This window comes from Hemiscyllium ocellatum, chromosome 1 (genome assembly GCF_020745735.1).
Source record: "Hemiscyllium ocellatum isolate sHemOce1 chromosome 1, sHemOce1.pat.X.cur, whole genome shotgun sequence".
NCBI lineage: Eukaryota > Metazoa > Chordata > Chondrichthyes > Orectolobiformes > Hemiscylliidae > Hemiscyllium > Hemiscyllium ocellatum.
Window position 1 is genome coordinate 95,707,403 of NC_083401.1, and position 19,667 is coordinate 95,727,069.

The 19,667-nt window shown below is 40.6% G+C and overlaps 1 protein-coding gene across 1 annotated transcript; it reads right to left on the minus strand.

Annotated features, from left to right (window-relative positions):
• Positions 1-1,769: 1,769 nt before the first annotated feature.
• gsx2 (GS homeobox 2) lies at positions 1,770-2,996 on the minus strand. Its single transcript, XM_060830791.1, has 2 exons — positions 2,624-2,996; positions 1,770-2,110 (listed from the first exon to the last, which is right to left on the minus strand). The coding sequence occupies exons 1-2, from the start codon at positions 2,994-2,996 to the stop codon at positions 1,770-1,772; spliced, it is 714 nt and encodes a 237-aa protein (XP_060686774.1).
• Positions 2,997-19,667: the final 16,671 nt, after the last annotated feature.

Here is a 19,667-nt window from a genome sequence, read left to right on the forward strand (position 1 = left end):
CAACAACTGTAGCTTGTTTCTTCAAAGGCGTGTTTCCAACTTAGTCCATGCTTCCAGAAATCAATCTTCTTCCTATTGAAAGAATGAAGCCCGCGCAAGCTACCTTAGATAAGATTATGGTGTTTTTAAGTACAGTCGAACAAAATAGATGCATTAGAATTTGTAACTATCTTGCAATAGATGCCATTCCACTTGTGAAAACAAATGGACATTTCCTGGATCACTCCAACACCTCCCACCCACCACCCACCCCGGCCACTCCCCGTATCACGCTCATGTCCATCGAGTTCATTCCTCTAAGTCTGAGAATAGGAGCTGACGGTGCGTGTGCCACCTACTTAAAACACCCAGAAGGGACAAAATGGTCGGAAATGTTTGTTGTCACAGGTGTGAAGTTACAAGTGACGGTCGAGGTCAGCGAGCTTCCCGACATTCAGACAAACTGGAGGCATGCCATCAATCACTAACCCCGGCCAGCAATCAATTATGATTTTGAGGGCCGCGGGACGGGTCAAAGGAGCAAATCTATTTGCTTTACGTAATAATTAAAGAAAATAATATTGCTGCCTCAGTTGCATTCGCCAACATGCTTGAGGTTACATACAGCATATGCCATCTGATAGACATCTGCAGTTTTGCGCTTGAGTATTGTTTTTGAGACGATTTCTGTCTATCATTTATCCTGTGATGAAATTACCTTTAATAAGGACCACCATTCACTGTTTCTCCCTCGCTCACACATCATGAAATGCGAAGAAACAATATATTTGTCAGAACCCCTTGAATATTACACCTTAACTTTTACAAACAAGCACCGCAGCGGGTGGGTTCATGCGACCCCGACACACTCACATGTCTTCATTTTCACTGAGAATGCCCATTATCATGTATCATATGAACAAAAAAATTATTAACCGAATACTTTTCTTGATTCGCTTTTTGTTTACAGTAATTTTATTAAACGGCAAGTTTCTCCGCCCCAGCGCTGCGTAAAACTGGATGTTTTATGAAATGGTATTGTTGGAAACCATTAGTTTCCCTAATGCCCAAAATGCAATAGAAATGAACCATGGAAGAGATAAATCATGAAAATTTGTTCACTTGTTCCTGTTAACCTTTATCTCTGCAATTTAAATCTTAAAGAAAACAGTTTCTTCAAACATCAAAATTTTATTTTAAATAAATATAAATATAAGTGTCATATAAAACTATTCACAATAAGTGAAGTTTAACTGTGACATTTTACAGCAATGTACCAACCAGCTAACTATTTACAGTTTCTCCTATTCAACCTACAGCTGTTCACAAGGAGCCGGAGCATTTATATGGGCCTCTTTTTTGTGTGTTTTACAGAAATCAGGGTTTGAAAATACAGTATTTATGCAAAACGCTCGATAATTTTATTCTTATAAAAGAAATTAGGCCAATATTGCTATACAATTGCTTTCGGAGCAAAATAACTCATCATCGATTCAAACAAAATGATGTTGGCCATAAAGGGAAGTCTATGTTTATCTATTTTAATCACACTGTGTGAACACTTCGAGACCCGGGATGTTAATGAAATTGCTGCGTGCTCCATCTCGGTATAATTCTACAGTGAATCCAATCACACCAGGACAGTGAGCAGGCACACAACCGATTGCAACAGCAACACTGCAGCAAGGGACCTTTTCTCTAAAATCTTAAGTAGTGAAATACAATAAGTGCATTGAGGGAATACAGAATCGAACAAGTCTGTAAACTTTTAAACTTTGCACGTCTGTCCACTATGCAGGTGACATATCTTTGTCTTCTTTCCCTGATGATACAGGTGAAAGGGATTCCTCGTCTTCTGAGCGCAGACAGTGCCCTTGGCTACTACATTTGCAGGCGTTGTGCGCATTACGCGGGGTGCCCTTGCCTTCCTTTTTGTGTTTAACGCGCCGATTCTGGAACCAGATCTTAACCTGCTTCTCAGATAAATTCAGATAGGTTGCAATTTCAATCCTGCGAAGCCTCGATAGGTACATGTTGGAGGCGAACTCTCTCTCGAGCTCCAAAAGTTGCGTACTAGTGAAAGCCGTTCTCATCCGTTTGCCGTTCTGTAGGTGACTGTTATTTTCAGTACCTGTGTACATAATGCAACATTAACAACTATGGAAAGGCAAATTGCAAAGGGAAAAATAAACTCTATGACGCCAATAGTAGGATGTAACACATCGCTTATACCTGAGCCTTAAACATAGATATTATTCAGATATATAATGAAACTGGGCCTTTGCAAAAAAAAATGCTGCTTCTGGAATTACAGTCATGTTTTGGTATCTAAATTCTCAACTTGCCAATTTCGTTTGAACAAATACTTTCATTATATAAATCCTAGGGCATTGGATCATTTAGTAACCGTTTGTCTCTTTGAAACTATTGTTTTAAACATATTAGCTGCTATCTCTGGTGAGTTCAGTAAACTCTTCAAATCAACATCAAATATTAAGTGCAGTTATACTGTGCTAATTATTAAACTTGCAATAAAATATCAGTGTGCTGCTGGCACACTCCTCTCTCAACATATCAATCAGGTTAAACTCGCAACTGTCCTCAGGTGTCTGACCCGTTCACTGTTTGAAACAGATGTACATACCCACAGTTAGACAGTGGTATCTCCTAGGGTCTGTTACGCTGTAAGTGGGTGTGCAAACAGGTGGATGCCCGAGCCCAGGGTTTGACTGCTGGTTGATTCGTTGACAGTACTGGGGGTCTCCATTTGGGAACTGGCTTTTCAGCAGCGGGATTCCACTCCGGGATGAGTGGATATGGGACGTGACACAGAGGGGGCAGACACAGAAAGTGCCCGTCTTTCTGGACGGACAGACGGGACCAGAAACCGACATCATGGTTGGAGAATGGACGCTTATAGGAATCAGAAAGTCTTGGCTGTGATCGTTCAAGACAGGAGCAGGTCGCACTGCAGAATCTTTGATGATAAGGGAATCAACGTAAAACGATCGAGACATTTCGTGTATTCTCCTTGGCTCTGCCTAGCTTTGTTGGTTGCTGGGTTCAGTATACACTGCGGCAGGGAGAGAGTCAGAAGGTACTTATGTTGGAGGCTAAACAAAAGGGTCGCTGGCGATGGTTGGTCTGAACGTCACCCACGTGTGCGTCCTGCTCCAAGGCTTTTTTTTCTCTGTTGCCAGTGAACTATTAACACGTGATTATAAAGAGCCGGAGATCAACATTTCCCCATTTGTCAGGCAACCCCTTGAGACACACTATCAAAGTCTGACAAAACAAGAAACAAAAAACTTTTTAAGTGAGTGTTTTGTAATTTTGCTCAGTATGTAAAGCAAAGCTCCACAGCGCGAGTTAACCCAGCTGCGGATAACAGCTCCATTGTCATGAGATTTCAAATCACTTTCAATTGACTGATTGGAAAAGGGAATGGATTATTCCAGTGAACACTTTCTGACTCTTTGGCTGTTTTTTTTCTCTTGAGATGAGCAGATGACTGTGGATGATTAAAGCAATTCTCTATAAATCTCTTGCTTCTCCTGTAATTGTATTGCTATTTTTGCAAACAGCAATACCTTCATTTCTGTAGTGACGTTTTTGTTGCAACATGAATTCTTCTTTTCATTATGTGCTCGGAAAATCTCCACTGAAAATAGAACTGTTCACAGAAGAAAATCAAAATAGCTGACCATAAAGGTGGTTCCTCGGGGTGTGTGTGAAGAATGGAGTATCTGAAGTACGGGGAATGTAAAATTCATAAAGAGTTATTAGCATCCAGTTTTTCTGTCCTTTAAACGCAAGTTCACAACCATTTACGGAGCGTGGCTGGAATAAACGCTGCCCTTCCACAATGAGTCAGTTGAAAGTGATTTGAAATCCCGTGACAATGACTGAAGACTTGTCTCTCCACTGACTTGGTGTTGAGTTCGGCGCAATTGAATGATTATTGCCCGTCTGCGTTATTTATAATCCAGGAGCTGCAGGTGACCTGCGTCTGTTTGTCCCCTTACAACTTGAAGCGGCTTTGAATAAAATGAATAAAGTGAATGACGTCGATTTTACATGCACGAACGATTGATGTAATGATCTGCTCAGGGGTTAATACAAGTAATGTGCCCTGCATTGCCAAAGAAATGATCAATGGTCAGAGAAGTAATCTGAGTGCGTCTGATGCAGATTATAGCCTCTACAAGCATCACATTCAGAAGTAAACATCATACAGGGAAATTAATAAAACAGTACGGGCATCTATTGTGAATCTGCCCGTGAAGATTGAAAGTCCACTTTAAGGCCTCTAGTAAATATTTTGAAGTGTACAAGAATTCACCGGTGTCTGGTCAAATGACTATTTTGAATAAGCGCGCCGCTTGAATATTTAATGGTTAAACAGTAAGGCATTGGGAAGGACTGGACAAGTTTATCGGTCTGTCTGGAATCCATACTGAGTCACTCCACCAACAACCGGTGGTCTCCAGAAACTCAAAATACGATTGCGGGTTGGAACGGTTTCATCCAGCTATAACGAACCCGTGTTGATTAGAACGTCAGACGGTCTTTTAAAAGGAACCCTTTTAGCCCGACAGAGTGAATATTTAGAGGAGCAGACACTGCGGCACGCTGTACAACTTCAGTCTATTCGATTGACAGCAAACACTCAATACAAACTGTCATTTCTAATCTTAACTAGTGACTTTAACATTTATTATAACAGCTTTTCAAATAATGGAGTTAATATTAAAGCTAACAACGGCGATACTTTAAATAGTTATAATTTATGTCAACAAGAAGAACACGCATCATATACGAACTTCATTTATGGTCGACAATTCACTTTTTATGAATTAGCAGTGTAAATGATGATTGCACTATTTGTTTGTGATTATCATTCAATTAATAAGTGTTTATCAGGCCCCGGATTAGTGTATGTTAACAAGCAATTAAATATCCTAGCAATGCGTTAATCCGAGATCTTGTGACAATAATTAACGGTTTTGGTCTGCGCCAGGGACCTCACGGGTCAACCCGGGGCTTTCCGCGGCTTTTCTGAAAGGACCTTCAGACTGAAATTCTGCGGTTGGCTAAAATGCAGGTCTACAACCTGAAAGTCATCATGGTCGAAATCAAGTTATTGCTGGATTACATTTAAATCGATGTGCTAATTGCACATTGGAGCTCACTACAAAATGATGTACTCATCTTTTAATGGTTTCATTTTAATCAGGTTCACACTCTTGTTTATCCCAAGCCTTTAAGTGCAACCTCACAGCTTCACAACATTCAATAATGCTGCTTTAAACACGTTCTTAATTCTCAAACTAGTTTTAAGATGTTGTCATAATCCGTGCGTAACATATTCATGGCAATAATTTAACATTACCACCACTTGCTACCATTCCAATCCTGTCACTAAGATCCGATTTAGTCAATGTATCTTTCAAACCTCCCACCTCCCCGAGACAAGGTCCATGTGATTTCTCGCCGGTTTGAACGCCCCAAAGTATTGTTCAGCGTTTCCTCAAAAGAAGTCAACAGCAGGGCAGGTTTGTTCTCGGGTCAATTTCATTCATTGCCCTCGACATCAAAGTAAGCCCAGAAGGTACCTCATCCAGGTATAAATAGTAGATCTGGGCTCATAACCACTCTCATTCCCGAGTAGAATTAGCTCGGCCTAGTTATGCCTCCTTAAAAATGTACTACTTTATTCCTCAGGTACGATAAGCATAATGTGTGTTCATATTTATTTCCATTTCAGATAACCTGAATTCCTTAAAGGGATGGGGTGGGGTGGGGTGGGGACAGGGAGCAGCAGAAAAAGTCACTCAAAAGAGCCCTGAGCCTGTGCAATAAAACGGAAAGCTGGGAAGTTCTTCAGCCTTTTAGCTGAACGGGGGTCAGGCAGCCTCAATCACATCACCAAGCGGCTTTGTAATTGTACTAATAAAGCGAGTGAACGATATTACAGAAGCAGGGAGCCAGGAAAAAAAGGAGCCAGTGATTCCAATGAAACAAAATGAAAGAATGTCTCAGCCAAGCGGAATGATGCAAGGCGCGCGCCCACATCGCATGGCCCTCGTTACAATATGATTTTCGATAATTATGACCAATAAAATTTCATTGTTCATGTAGTAATCCTGGGAATGAGAGTGGTTATGAGCCTATAATGAGGTCAAATTGCTTCGACTAGCCGAGGCACGTGTAAGGATTTAAGAGGTATTAAGCGGCTGGGTACAGAGCGCCGACTGTTACCTGAACATTACTTTCATAATTCAAGTATAAAATCAGTCCATTGAAGGGAAATCATTGGAATCCGTTTATTCTACTCGGGTGACAAAGTGCCTTGTCTATGTTGCTTAAATCCGTGTAAAAAAATGCGAATGTAACAAAATTGCTCTTTTGTGATTCCAGTTTCTAAAGAGCAACAGACAACAATAGTGTGCCACACTGGCCTCGTCTGCCGGCTATTTTGGAGAACCATTTCCCTTGTTTTCTATGCATTCTAAATAATCGGTCCAAAACCTAGGAAAATAACTCACGTAATCTTGGATAATCTCTCTTGAAGGAGAGATTTAGAACACATCCATATGCTAGTGCAAAATGTTGCGTGTGACTCCTATTCGGAATCAAATGCATTACATTAAAGTAAAATCGTAATACAAATTATTTTTGCTCCAAGAGATCACTGATGTTTGCCCTGCTTGTAATTCCAACTACTGATTCGTGGATGAAGCTGCCAGATAGAAACGAGGATGATGGGGAGTTTTCCTTTTCCCTCGTTTAAGTTTGCACTTAATTGTGATTTTTATTTTAAAAACTCTGCAGGATTTTGGAAATATTTGCCAAAAGGAAAAACAAAACAAAATACTTGTGGGAGACCTGATAGTTTGGTATCTCCCCATTCTGCACATTGTGACCGTGATCTATTACCACGGTAGAAGTATAAAATGGAATACTCAGTTAAAGCCATTGTATATGACACCAAGACAAGTCTGTTGACTTTACGATTGCCTATCAGAGTCACAGTTTATAAAAAGAACTTAGTTTAATATGAACATGGTAATAAGAAAAACACAACGCTATTCGGTGAAACTTCTGTTTGGAATGAATGATTGAACGTGTAATTTAATGAAACTGTCTCCAATCACTAATTTGTCTTGTTCAGTATACGTTGCCCGAGCTGAACAGAGGAATGGACGTCATTAATTTGTATCGGACTATTAAAAAAAGTTCTCAATGATACACTGGAATATTCCCGATTAACGCAAATTACACTTGTGATTTGTCGAGTATTTGTTACCAGGCAACAGTCCCTGAATAACAAAAAGTGAAAAGGACCGCTCTGTCTGCTGTCCTTTAAACTTCAAAAAAGTCTTCAATAATAGTGGAAAAGGACAATGATGGAAGAGACAACAAAATGCCACTGGGGTGACTTTTCACAAGCAATTATTCTTCATTTACCCATTCAGAAAAAGCAGCTCCCATATTATATTTTTGTTTTATTTATTATGTTCTCCACTAGTCATCTGCGTGAAGAAAATGGTGTTTGGATAATAAAGTTTCAGATTTGCACATAAACATACTAGTACGGGCAGAACATGGGCGTTAAGGCTTGTTTGAAGTGTAATTAAGATCGAAAATATGAAGTCAGGCGTTATGGGATCTGTCCTGAAGTGTCAACGTTGGGCGGATCGTCCATTGAAACTTTTCAAAAGATTCACGAAACAAACGGAGTGGAGAGCGCGTGACACAGGGAACGGTTGTAAATGTGTTAATTTCAGACAGCTCATTTTTGGAAAGAAGTGAGATCTCTTTCCCTTCCCCCATGGAATGTGTTTGTAAACCATACTTAATTGCTTTAAAAAGGAACGTGGATAACGAAACGTGTGAAATCATAATCTCCCTGTTGTGTAGACATCAACTGCAGTGTTACATTTGGTTGCATCTTATTTCAATTACCAGAATGTTCCATAGGTTTAGAATAAACTGTCGCTTTATTTGGCATTGCCGAGACCAGCAAAACCCAAACATTAACTCTCTAACACCAGCTCACAATTATTAAGAGTATATCCACAGCAATATCATCACAATGTCAAATGTACTGCATGAGAAACGATATACACACTGATTCCAAGGGAGTTTAATTCACTTGCTGTCATTCCTTCTGATATAGTTGCTTCCAAAATCATTGCTTATATATTACATCTAAGTAAGTTCAAAGATTAAAGTCCAAAATTTTGTACAACCGTGCTCAACAGAGCAGAATCCAACAACAATTTAAACTCATATTCGATTTGACCCAGAATTTAATGGAATCTTGCAGTTTGATGGGGTTTGTGTAACCTATTCGCTATATTCATGATCAAGTTCCAAACGTTATGTGTTCTTCATTATCTTTGCAGTAGATAAGAAGCAGCTGACCAATTTCATAGACACCCTCTTATTCACGGCTGCCTTTATATTTGACATTGGGAGGTGGGAAATGTTACTTCAAATTCATCCTTTCCACGAGTAAATCAGCTGCAGGCTGATGATGGATTCACAGCTGTAGTGCAATCGATGGTAAAGTGACCGTGAAGTCTGCTTTTAAAATCGGTTTCACGTAAAAAGACAATGAGGGATGAGATCACACCCTTCCCGTGCACCTGGTGGAGTCCGTGCTTTGCTGATGCACAAAGTCAGGGAGAGGAGCTCAGACCATTTTGGAGCGATACCAGACAGATCGACTCATTTAGTTTACAATGGAGAAAATTTCCATTTGTTTGAATCGAGTATTTCAAATTCTGAAACAGGACCGTGGCGCCGCTCGCTTTGTGTTACGTACAGGGAGAAAGTGAGGACTGCAGATGCTGGAGATCAGAACTTAATAATGTGTTGCTGGAAAAGCGCAGCAGGTCAGGCAGCATCAAAGGAACAGGAGAATCGACGTTTCGGGCATAAGCCCTTCTTCAGGAATGTTACGTACAATGTGGTTAGATTTCCAGTGATGCAAAACTGAAGGTGCATTACTATTCAAGTTGCTGCCTTCCGGCAAAGCAGTTGATTTTATACCCAAGTTGTAATATACAGTACATTCAGCATTAGAGTCGGCGTAGAAGCATAATGGGCAGTGTGAAGAAAACTTTATAATTATAGTTCGAAAAAAAGTTTCAAAGAGATCTTCTGGAATGTCTTAAAATTTTGAATATTTGTGAAATATTGACAGGAAAGTATGATTTTACACACAAAAAATCTGGGGCATGCATATACAGAGCAGGGAGAAAAAAAGCAGTTGGTGTTCTTTGCCTGTACCACACTAGCGTTGCTTTACTATGCTAAAAATCACACAACACCAGGTTATAGTCCAACAGGTTTATTTGGAATCACTAACTGCTTCTTCCATCAGGTGGTTGTGGAGCAGAATCACAAGACACAGACTTTATAGCAACAGGATTACAGTGTCATGGAATGTCATATTACATAAATTTAGCTTAAGTCTTTCATCTTTTAGAAGGTGGGGGTGTGAGTGTAATGGGGCATACATCTGTGAGAGAGTGTGAGTGTGGGGTGTGTGAGCATATGAGAGAGGGTCTGTGTGAATGTGTGTGTGTGCGAGAGAGAGTGTATAGTGTAGTGGGGTCACCTGTCGTGTGACATGAACCCAAGGTCCCAGTTGAGGCCATCTCCATGGGCACTGAACTTGGCTATCAGCCTCTGCTCGGAGACTTTGCAGTGTTGTCTGTCCTGAAGTCTGTCTTGCAGGATGGTTACCCAAAAGTCCGAGGCCAAATGTCCTGAACCGCTGACTTGTTCTCCAACTGGGAGGGAACATTCCTGTCTGGTGATTGTTGTGTGGTGTCCATTCACCTGTTGCTGTAGCCTCTGCTCACCAATGTACCATACCAGTGTATGAGATAGATAATGTTGGCAACATTGCAACTCCGCTAACTGGCATCTCTTGTAACAGCAATAGTTTGTTAAAATGAAACTCAAGTCAACTCTTATTATTTGTTACAAGAAAGTAGGAGCTGCAGATGCTGGAGATCAGAGTCAAGAATGTGGTGCTGGAAAAGTCAGGCAGCGTCCGTGGAGCAGGAAAATCAATGGGAAAATGTGAATTCTCCTGCTCCTTCGATGCTGGCTGACCTGCTGTGCTTTTCAGCACCACACTCTCGACTCTTATTATTTGTTCTCAGGATGTGGTTCTCAGGATAAGCACTCTGTAAATTGCACTGGTAGCATTTATTTTTCAATACAAATGAATGACTTTCTAGATTGTTGCAGGGTGCTTATGCGTTATGCACATTGGAGGCATACATAGGCCACATGAGGTAATAGTGACACATTTTCTTCTCTAAAGGATATTAAGGAAATAGCCTGGTGGTATATTTCTCAAATAACCAATGTAAATTAATTATTTGATAATATTTCACTTTTTAAGACTATAACTGTAAAAACAACAGATTAAATCAGCATAGATCAAACATGATTTAACATACAGCTAATACATTGTCTTTAAAGGAATGGTAAGTTTGTGTTTACTAACTAATCAATTGAAACATGTCTTAAGAAACACATTCCTGCAACACCACATTTCTTACCAAGATGTAGTGTTATATGAGTAAGCCCAATGTTCCTCCCAGCCAACTGGACGAGGTTCACTTCTCCCTACCATGCCAAGTCAAAGCTTTTGACATGCTTGAAAAATCATTCCACTCAGTCTGAATCTCTAGGACACAAAGAACATGGCTGACATCACTTTGGCAATTCTCCATTTCCTAATTCTTCAAGAGCCCCATCTGTTCTGTACTCTCACTTTTCTTAAAAAAAGGTCTTAATAACATTTCTGGAAGAAACTTTCAAAGACTCATGATCCCCTCTGTTGGGGGGATCTTCTCATCTCTCTCTTAAATGGGTAATTGCTCATTTTTAAATGGTGACCCTTGGTTCTCAATTCTCTCTTGAGAGAAAACATCCTTTCCACATCCATGAGTTCAAGAACTCTCAGAGTTGGACATGTTTTGATCAAGTTACCTCTTATTCCTGTAAATTTGAAGGGATCCAAGTCTAGCCTCTCTAACCTTTTCTCATAAGAGCACCCATCTATTTCAGGTATCAGAGTAGTAAATTTGCTAATAGCTGCTTCTAACATATTCACATCCTTCCTAAAATTCGGACATCAACACTTTGTACAGTATTTCCGATATTGTCTCATAAATGCCCTATATAACTGAAATATAATCTCCTAACATTTGTGTATAATTCAACTTACAGTAAACAATAACATTCCAAAGCTTGTCTACTGATTGCTGTATCTGTATACTAACCTTTTTGTGATCAATACACTCAGACACCAGGACTCTGCATCTGAGCGCTTTGCAATCTGTCACCATTGCTTTCCCTTAATTCTTCCTGCCAAAATTGAGAATTTCACATTATCACACATTATACCTCATTAAACATAAGACTTACGACTAGAAGTAGGACATTCGATCCATCATGTCTGGTCTGCCTGATAATCTTCACTTTCCACTTCCCTGCCTTTTTCCAAAAACCCTTTATTTCCTTTCTGATTAAAAATGTCTTTCTCAGGCTTGTGTCATCCTTACTACTTGCTATCCTACCTATATTGTGTCATTGGTAAACATGGCAATAGTACATTCACTTCCTTCATCCAAGTCATTAAAACATATTGGTAATAATTGTGGCACCAGTGGTATTCCTGTGACATTCCACTATATACAACTTGCTATCCTGAAAATACATGGCTTCTTATTGAAATTCTCTGTCTTCTGTTAGATAGCCAAAACTCTATCCATGCTAATTTACTACCTTCAACCCCATGGGCTCTAAATTTGCAAGGTTAGCCTAATGTGCCTTACTTTATTGAACATCTTTTGGAAATCCAAATATGTTACATCTACTGGCTGCCCTTTATTGGTCCTACTTGTTACCTCCTGACAGAATTCTAATAAATTTGCCAGGTTTGATTTCCCCTGCATGAAGCCATGTTGACTTTGCCTTCATTATGTTATTTATTTCCAAGTGCTCTGCTCTTATATAGAGTCATAGAGATGTACAGCATGGAAGCAGACCTTTCGGTCCAACCCGTCCATGCTAACCAGATATCCCTACCATTATAGTAGACGCCAACACTTTCCCAACGACAGATGTTAAGCTAATTGGCCTTTAGTTGTCTGTGTTATGTTTCTATCCCTTTTTTAAATAAGGTGCCAAATTGGCAGTTTCCAATCCACTGGGATTTTTCCAGAACCTGAGGGTTCTTGGAAGATAAATGACAAAAATTCTATTTGCTTTGCTATTGTATTACTGCACTAAAGTTAACTTTTTGTCCAGTAATAAAGATTTCAACATATTACTGTCATGTGTCTCTTCATGGGCCTAAGTTTATAATTGTTGACATGCCTCATCTAAAATCAGGTCGATGTATGTTCAATCTCAAACATGTCTTTATACCTTTTAACAAGTACTTGTATTACAGACAGAACAAAGAAAAATACATTTGCACTCTCTATGTTGTCTCAACCCCTCCACTGGGACTAAATTGCCAGATTACTATCCAACATCTAACACTGGATAAGCAGAACTTTCCTCCAATTAAATATTGGGAAATAGAAGTCATGGGGCTGAATTTGACCATTTGTTTGGCAAAGTATATTATCAACTGATTTTCATGGCACCCGCCCCGGCATGGCCATGTAACTTCTCCCTACAATTTTCTGCTCTTCATCTCATTAAATGTGCGACTAGCCTCAATGGCATAGAACATAGAAAGATACAGCGCAGTACAGGCCCTTCGGCCCTCGATGTTGCACCGACCGAATCCTACCTAACCTACACTAGCCCAATAACTTCCAAATGCCTATCCAATGCCCGCTTAAATGACCATAAAGAAGGAGAGTTCACCACTGCTACTGGCAGGGCATTCCATGAACTCACAACCCGCTGTGTAAAGAATCTACCCCTAACATCTGTCCTATACCTACCACCCCTTAATTTAAAGCTGTGTCCCCTAGTAACACCTGACTCCATTAGCGGTAAAAGGTTCTCAGTGTCGACCCTATCTAAACCCCTAATCATCTTATACACCTCTATCAAATCTCCCCTAAACCTTCTCTTCTCCAATGAGAACAGCCCCAAGTGCCTCAGCCTTTCCTCATAAGATTTTCCTACCATTCCAGGCAACATCCTGGTAAACCTCCTCTGCACTCGTTCCAATGCCTCCACATCCTTCCTATAGTATGGCGACCAAAACTGCACACAATACTCCAGATGAGGCCGCACCAGAGTCTTATACAGTTGCAACATGACCTCAGGATTCCGGAACTCAATTCCTCTACCAATAAAGCCCAGTACACCATATGCCTTCCTCACAGCACTATTTACCTGGGTGGCAACTTTCAGAGATCTGTGTACATGGACACCAAGATCCCTCTGCTCATCCACACTACCAAGTAGCCTACCATTAGCCCAGTAATCCATCCTCTTGTTACTCCTACCAAAGTGAATGACTTCACACTTAGCTACATTGAATTCCATTTGCCACCTTTCTGCCCAGCTCTGCAACTTATCTATACCCCGCTGTAACCTACCACTTCCTTCCTCACTATCCACAACTCCACCGACTTTTGTGTCATCCGCAAACTTGCTTACCCAGCTTTCAAGCCCTTCCTCTAGATCATTTATAAAGATAACAAAAAGCAATGGTCCCAAAACAGATCCTTGTGGTACACCGCTAGTAACTGCACTCCAAGATGAACATAGTCCATCAACTACTACCCTCTGTCTCCTTCCAGCCAGCCAATTCCTAATCCAAACCTCTAATGTATCCTCAATGCCATACATCCGTAGTTTTAGCATTAGCCTACCATGGGGAACCTTATCGAACGCCTTACTAAAATCCATATACACAACATCTACTGCTTTACCCTCATCCACTTCCTTGGTCACCTTCTCAAAGAACTCAATAAGGTTTGTGAGGCACGACCTGCCCTTCACAAAACCATGCTGGCTATCCTTGATCACGTTATTCCTATCCAGATGTTCATAAATCTTATCCCTTACCATTCTCTCTAAGACTTTGCCCACCACTGAAGTCAGACTCACTGGCCTATAGTTACTAGGGCTATCCCTACTCCCTTTCTTGAACAAGGGGACCACATTCGCTATCCTCCAGGCCTCTGGTACTATTCCCGTTGACAATGACGACATAAAAATCCAGGCCAATGACTCTGCTATCTCCTCCCTAGCTTCCCATAGGATCCTAGGGTAAATGCCATCAGGCCCAGGAGACTTATCTATTTTCATCCTCTCCAATATTCCCAGAACCTCTTCCCTGCATATTTCCAGGCCATCCATTCTAATCATTTGTGACTCCATATTCACATCAGCAACAGTGTCCTGTCTCACAGAATTGCATGGCAGGAGAGGCAGAAATTCTCACACCAGCTGGGACTTTATAATGTAGACATTGCTGTGTATGTATAACCACTGTTCCACAGCACTTCAGACACTGCAAACCAGGAAGTGCTGTTAACAGTGTGGTCCTACATCATTATCCTCCAGCACATGGCGCAGAAAGGCACGTTAGCTCCTTTGTTTGATGACAGGGATCTGGGGGTGCTGTAGATGGGGTCGTGGAGAAGATGCCAATGTTGTTTCCTGCTGATTGGCAAAGGAGGCCATGCCATCAGAACCAGCCAGCCTGGACCATGGTATCGACGAAGGTCAGTACAATGTCCTGAGTGAAATACAATGCTCAGCAGAGCAGGAAGAAGATTAGTGATCTTCAGTGTTCCATGAGGGTAGTGCCACTATCTTCTCTCTGCTACATTATACTTACAAGTTCACCACTCACACTAACACTGCCACTGTATGTGTTTCTCACCAAAGCTGATGGACTACAACTCTCAACTCAACAGCTCTCCACTATCTTATCCTCCAAAACAACAAAACTACTTTTCTTGCTTTCTCCGCTTCCTAATCATTCTCTGCCGACAGCTCTTCAACTCTTCTTCTCCATTATTCCTAATGCCTTTCCATCCACTTCCATTATACTTACTCCCTCGCTTTGTTACAGTACAGGAATATTTTGCCCACCCTCAGACAGATCACTCCACAGCATGTCTCTGACAGACATATCTATAATCTCCATACTGGTTGCACTTTATCTGAAAGACTGCCTGTGGTCCAATTCCTGGACTATAAAGATTTTGATCCTCAGACTCTGGGAGGACCAAGCACCTGACTGACCACGACCAACTATCTGGAGTGGAATCTGATGAGCCCATAGTCTGACAGTAGCAGTGCCCATTGGCTCACTATAATCCATTTTGACCCCACTAAGGACTGATGCCCTTTGACTTTCAGACATGGCCGTTTGCTTGAAGCATATGTCATGTGTTTGCTAATTTTCCTGCTGACACGTACTGCAGTTGTGACCTTGACATAACATGGTGCTGTCGAGCAACACATTCATCCCCTTGACTATAGGTGCTCCAAACCATGAAAAGCTGTTTGCCTTTTCATTTGCACCAAAAAGTAACATGAATCACAGAGGTTGGAAATCTCTAAGTAAGAGCATAGTGAGTGAGTACTGGAAAACCAAGCTAAGAGACAAAAGATGCATCTTGTGTCAATGTATAAGATGCATGTGCATCCCTTTGTGCTAAGTAACTTGGCAGAAACACACAAGGTGTAGGTGTCCCTAAGCTCCAAAGTAAAATACTAAAGGCTGAAGTGGTGCATGAGTTGGTCCAAGAGGAAGCCTGAATATACAATGAAGGTGAGGGATCATTGATGCTGACTTGTTTGAATGAAGACTGGAGGAAAATGTGTGCATGGATCACCAGGGATGTTGTGGTGAAGACAGAGTGATCTGGAGGTTCAGAGCAGGAATCAACAAGCCATTGCCACTTGGTAAGGGCTCTGACGTCCACATCAGAATATGGTGCTGCCTAATTTCTCAGGGAAGGAGAGGAGAATTGGAAGCTGCATAGAAATAAGGTGAGGTAGGCCACTAATGAAATGCAAATGCATGGAAATAAACTAATTATTGTTCATAGATTTCAAATGTGCTGTTCAATCGCTAAAGAGAAAGCCAAAAATCTTTTTCCTCAATATTCAGATTCTGATTTTTTACTTTTCATTTTGGCCTTCTTTTCTCACATTCCATAGCATTGCCGATACTGTTCAAAGGAATGGTAAAATTCCCCCCAATGATTTTGGGTGCTGTTATAAACCATGCTCACTTGCATTCCTCCATGTGGCAAATGACTGAAACTGATTATTCACAATCTGGGCATCCTATTTGACCAGGTGACAATTTTTAACTACATAGCTGCTTCATCACTGAGAGAGACTATTTCCATCTTTATAATTTCGCCCATACCTCACCTTACCTGCCCTTGAAACTCTCGCCCATGTTTTTATTACTCTAACATATGCTGGTTAGCTTCTGATTTTCTAGGAGAAAGTGAGGACTGCAGATACTGGAGATCAGAGTCAAAAAGTGTAGCATTGGAAAAGCGCAGCAGATTCAGGCAGCATCGAAGAACAGGAGAGTTGACATTTCGGGCATAAGCCCTTCATCTGATTTTCCATCTTTTGTAAAATTTAGGTACCTAAAACTTTGTGGCCTGTGCCTGATATTGCATCAAATGTTGCTCACATCTCACTCCTGTGCTCACTTACTCCTTCTAAATTTTCTCTTCAACCAGCTGTCCAGAGGATAGGGTGAATGTGAAACAAATGTAACAGTCCTTTTTTTCACAAATGCATTGTCTTTTTCGAAGACATGCTTAATGATAACATCAAGTTAAAACAAACTTAGATTTTAGTGTTGAGGGAAAAAAAATTAAAAAAAAAGATTTTTCCCTTGTGATCCAAAACCCTATAACCCACTGAAACATCTGCATTCTAATTCCAGAGTCTTGAGCCCCCCCATTTGCATCGTAACACTATAACCATCTGAGTGTTCAATTGTCTGGGCCAAAACATTGAAGTTTCTTCCCTGAAAATATATCCTTTTTATTATGTTCTCTCCCTTTATAATGCTCCCTCAGATAAGGAGACCAAACATTTGGTCATCTACATTATTATCTCCTTCAGTAACTTGACATCATGTTCTGTTTTGAAAGACCTTAGTGAAGTGCCGTGGAACTTTACATTGTGTCAAAGGTCTTATATAAATACAAGTTGTTGCAGGCAAATAGAATGGAACATAAAAATAAGAAGGTTTTATGACAGTTGTTCAGGTCTTTGATGAGAATATGCATAGTTTTAGCCTCTTTATTTAAGAAAGGATATAATTGTATCAGAAGCAGTTCAGAGAAATTCATGTGACTAATTCCGTGGATGAGGGAATTATCCTATAATGAAAGGTTGGACAAGTTGAGCCTATGTCCATTGGGGTTTAGAAGAATTAGAGCTGATCGCAATGAAACTTCAGGGGACTTTGCAGGGAGATGCTGAAAGGATGTTTCCTCTGGTGAGAAAGACTAGAATAAGGAGGCAAGACTAATAAATAAGGGGTATCCTATTAGCAGAAATCCTTTTCTTTCAGAGGATCATGAATATTTGGAAATCTCTTCCCTTTAGAGTAGTAGAGATGAGATCATTGAATGTTTTTAAGGCAGAGATAAATAGATTGTTGACTAATAAAGGCTTCAAAGAATATCAGGGGTCTGTTCTTTAGCAGTCGCTCAGGGTGAAAGATGACTCATTTCTAATTGAGGGAAAGGTGGGTTCCTTGGTGGCTGAACAGTCCAATCCTGGAGCCACAGACTCTGTCACGGGAAAGGCAGGTAGTGTTTGATGAAGGTGGAATATTCTGGATTCTGTGCGCTCTTTCTGCTGTTTGCACTTGGCCTGCACGTGCTCCACTCAGTGATGCTCCAAGTGGTTGGTGCCTTCACGGATGCTTCTTCTCCAGTTTGTGGGTCCCAAGACAAATGATTCACATGAGTTAGTGGGGATGTTGCATTTGTTTAGTGAGGCTTTCAGAGTATCCATGTATTGTTTCCCCTGCTCTCCTAGTGATGGCTAACCATTGCAGAGATCAGAGGAGAGGATTTGTTTAGGGAGTCTTATGACTGGCATGCAGACAATGTGCATCCTCCCTTCCCCATTGTTGTTGATCATGTGTGGGTAGTGCCTGAATAATGGAGATACTGGTCTGGGAGAGGGCAATCACATTGGTACATCTTTCCTGCTGGTGGATTTACAGGATTTTGTGAAGGCAGCACAGGTCATTAGTTTCCAGGGATTTGATATATCTACTTTACATGGTCCATGTTTCAGATGTATGCAGGAGCATCGGGACCACTTGTAGATCATGAGCTTGGTGCTGGATTGGGGGTTTTGGACTTCGAACAGTCTGTCTCTCTGATGTTCCAAGTCTGCGCAAGTGCATTAGACTGGATATTAAATTTCATTGTCATTGTCTGCAGAAAACTGAGAGGAAGCTCTTGAGATATGAGAAATGATCCATGTTGTCCAGCAGCATGGATTTTGGTTGTCAGAGGGTACTGTTGTGTAGCAGGAGTGGGCTAATACAGAAGCTTTGTTTTCCAGGTCCTGCGTGTACAGACTAAACAAGTAGAGACTAAACTATAAGCTATCATTGACAAAATCATCAGTGTGTATGAGAGAATGAGTCTCAGACTAAACATACCGGAGGGTAGGCAGTTAAGGAAAGTTGAAGCACCAATCTGCTTGACTATGATCTTATCAAATGATGGCGCAGGCTCAAGAGGCTGTTAATTTATATGTTTGTGTGCTGCTATTGTGGTAGCAGTAATACTGGTAGTTAGATACTGTAGGAGCAGCTCTGCATGTTGAAATAATAGAACTTTACTCAATACCTCATTACAAGATGATTACAAGGACAAACTAAAATATTTTTTACAAAAAACACTGATCTACTTTTTGCCCTGACACTGAAATCAATCTTTATTTAATTTGTTTTCTTTATTGAATGACCCTAGAAATACATCAAGATACACATTTGCTTCATATTCATTCTATCCAGCCATTTGAAGAAAACATTGTTAGTGAGGACAAAGACTTGCTCTTTTCCTGCATATTTCCTCCCATTGTTTCAGTTTGCTTAGATTGACGTGAGGTGAATTGGTGTGTCCATGATTTGAAATGCTCTGTACTTGAGTGGGAGTTTTGTTCAGGTTAGAGTTCACAGAGGGTGCTTCAGATGTTGTGACATGATCAAATGCATCATGCAAATTTCACACTACTGCAAGGAGGATCTTGCTGTGTCATTGTAGACATTCTAAAGAATTGACCTTCTCCAGATGTTGACTGTGGAGAGGAGACTATAGCTATGTGGTGTAGGTGGATGGTTTGTTTTGCATCAGCAACTACAGAAGTTACAGCCACAGAGCCACACATGCTTACATAGCAAAGGATGGGCTGACACTTGGCACAAGATAATATAACCCCTTTTTGGTCACAGCTAAAGACTTGACAAAGGCAACAACTATATAAATTTGTATATTATTCACGTTTCAATTAAAAATTGGATTAAGAGATAGATAGAGAATAACCTAAAGACTACTCCTTTACACCATGCAAAGCTGCTTATGGATTGCAAAGCTGCTTCTTCCACTCCTTTCCACAAAGACCTATCCAAATGTTAAATATGCTTTTACGTGAAGAATTTCTTG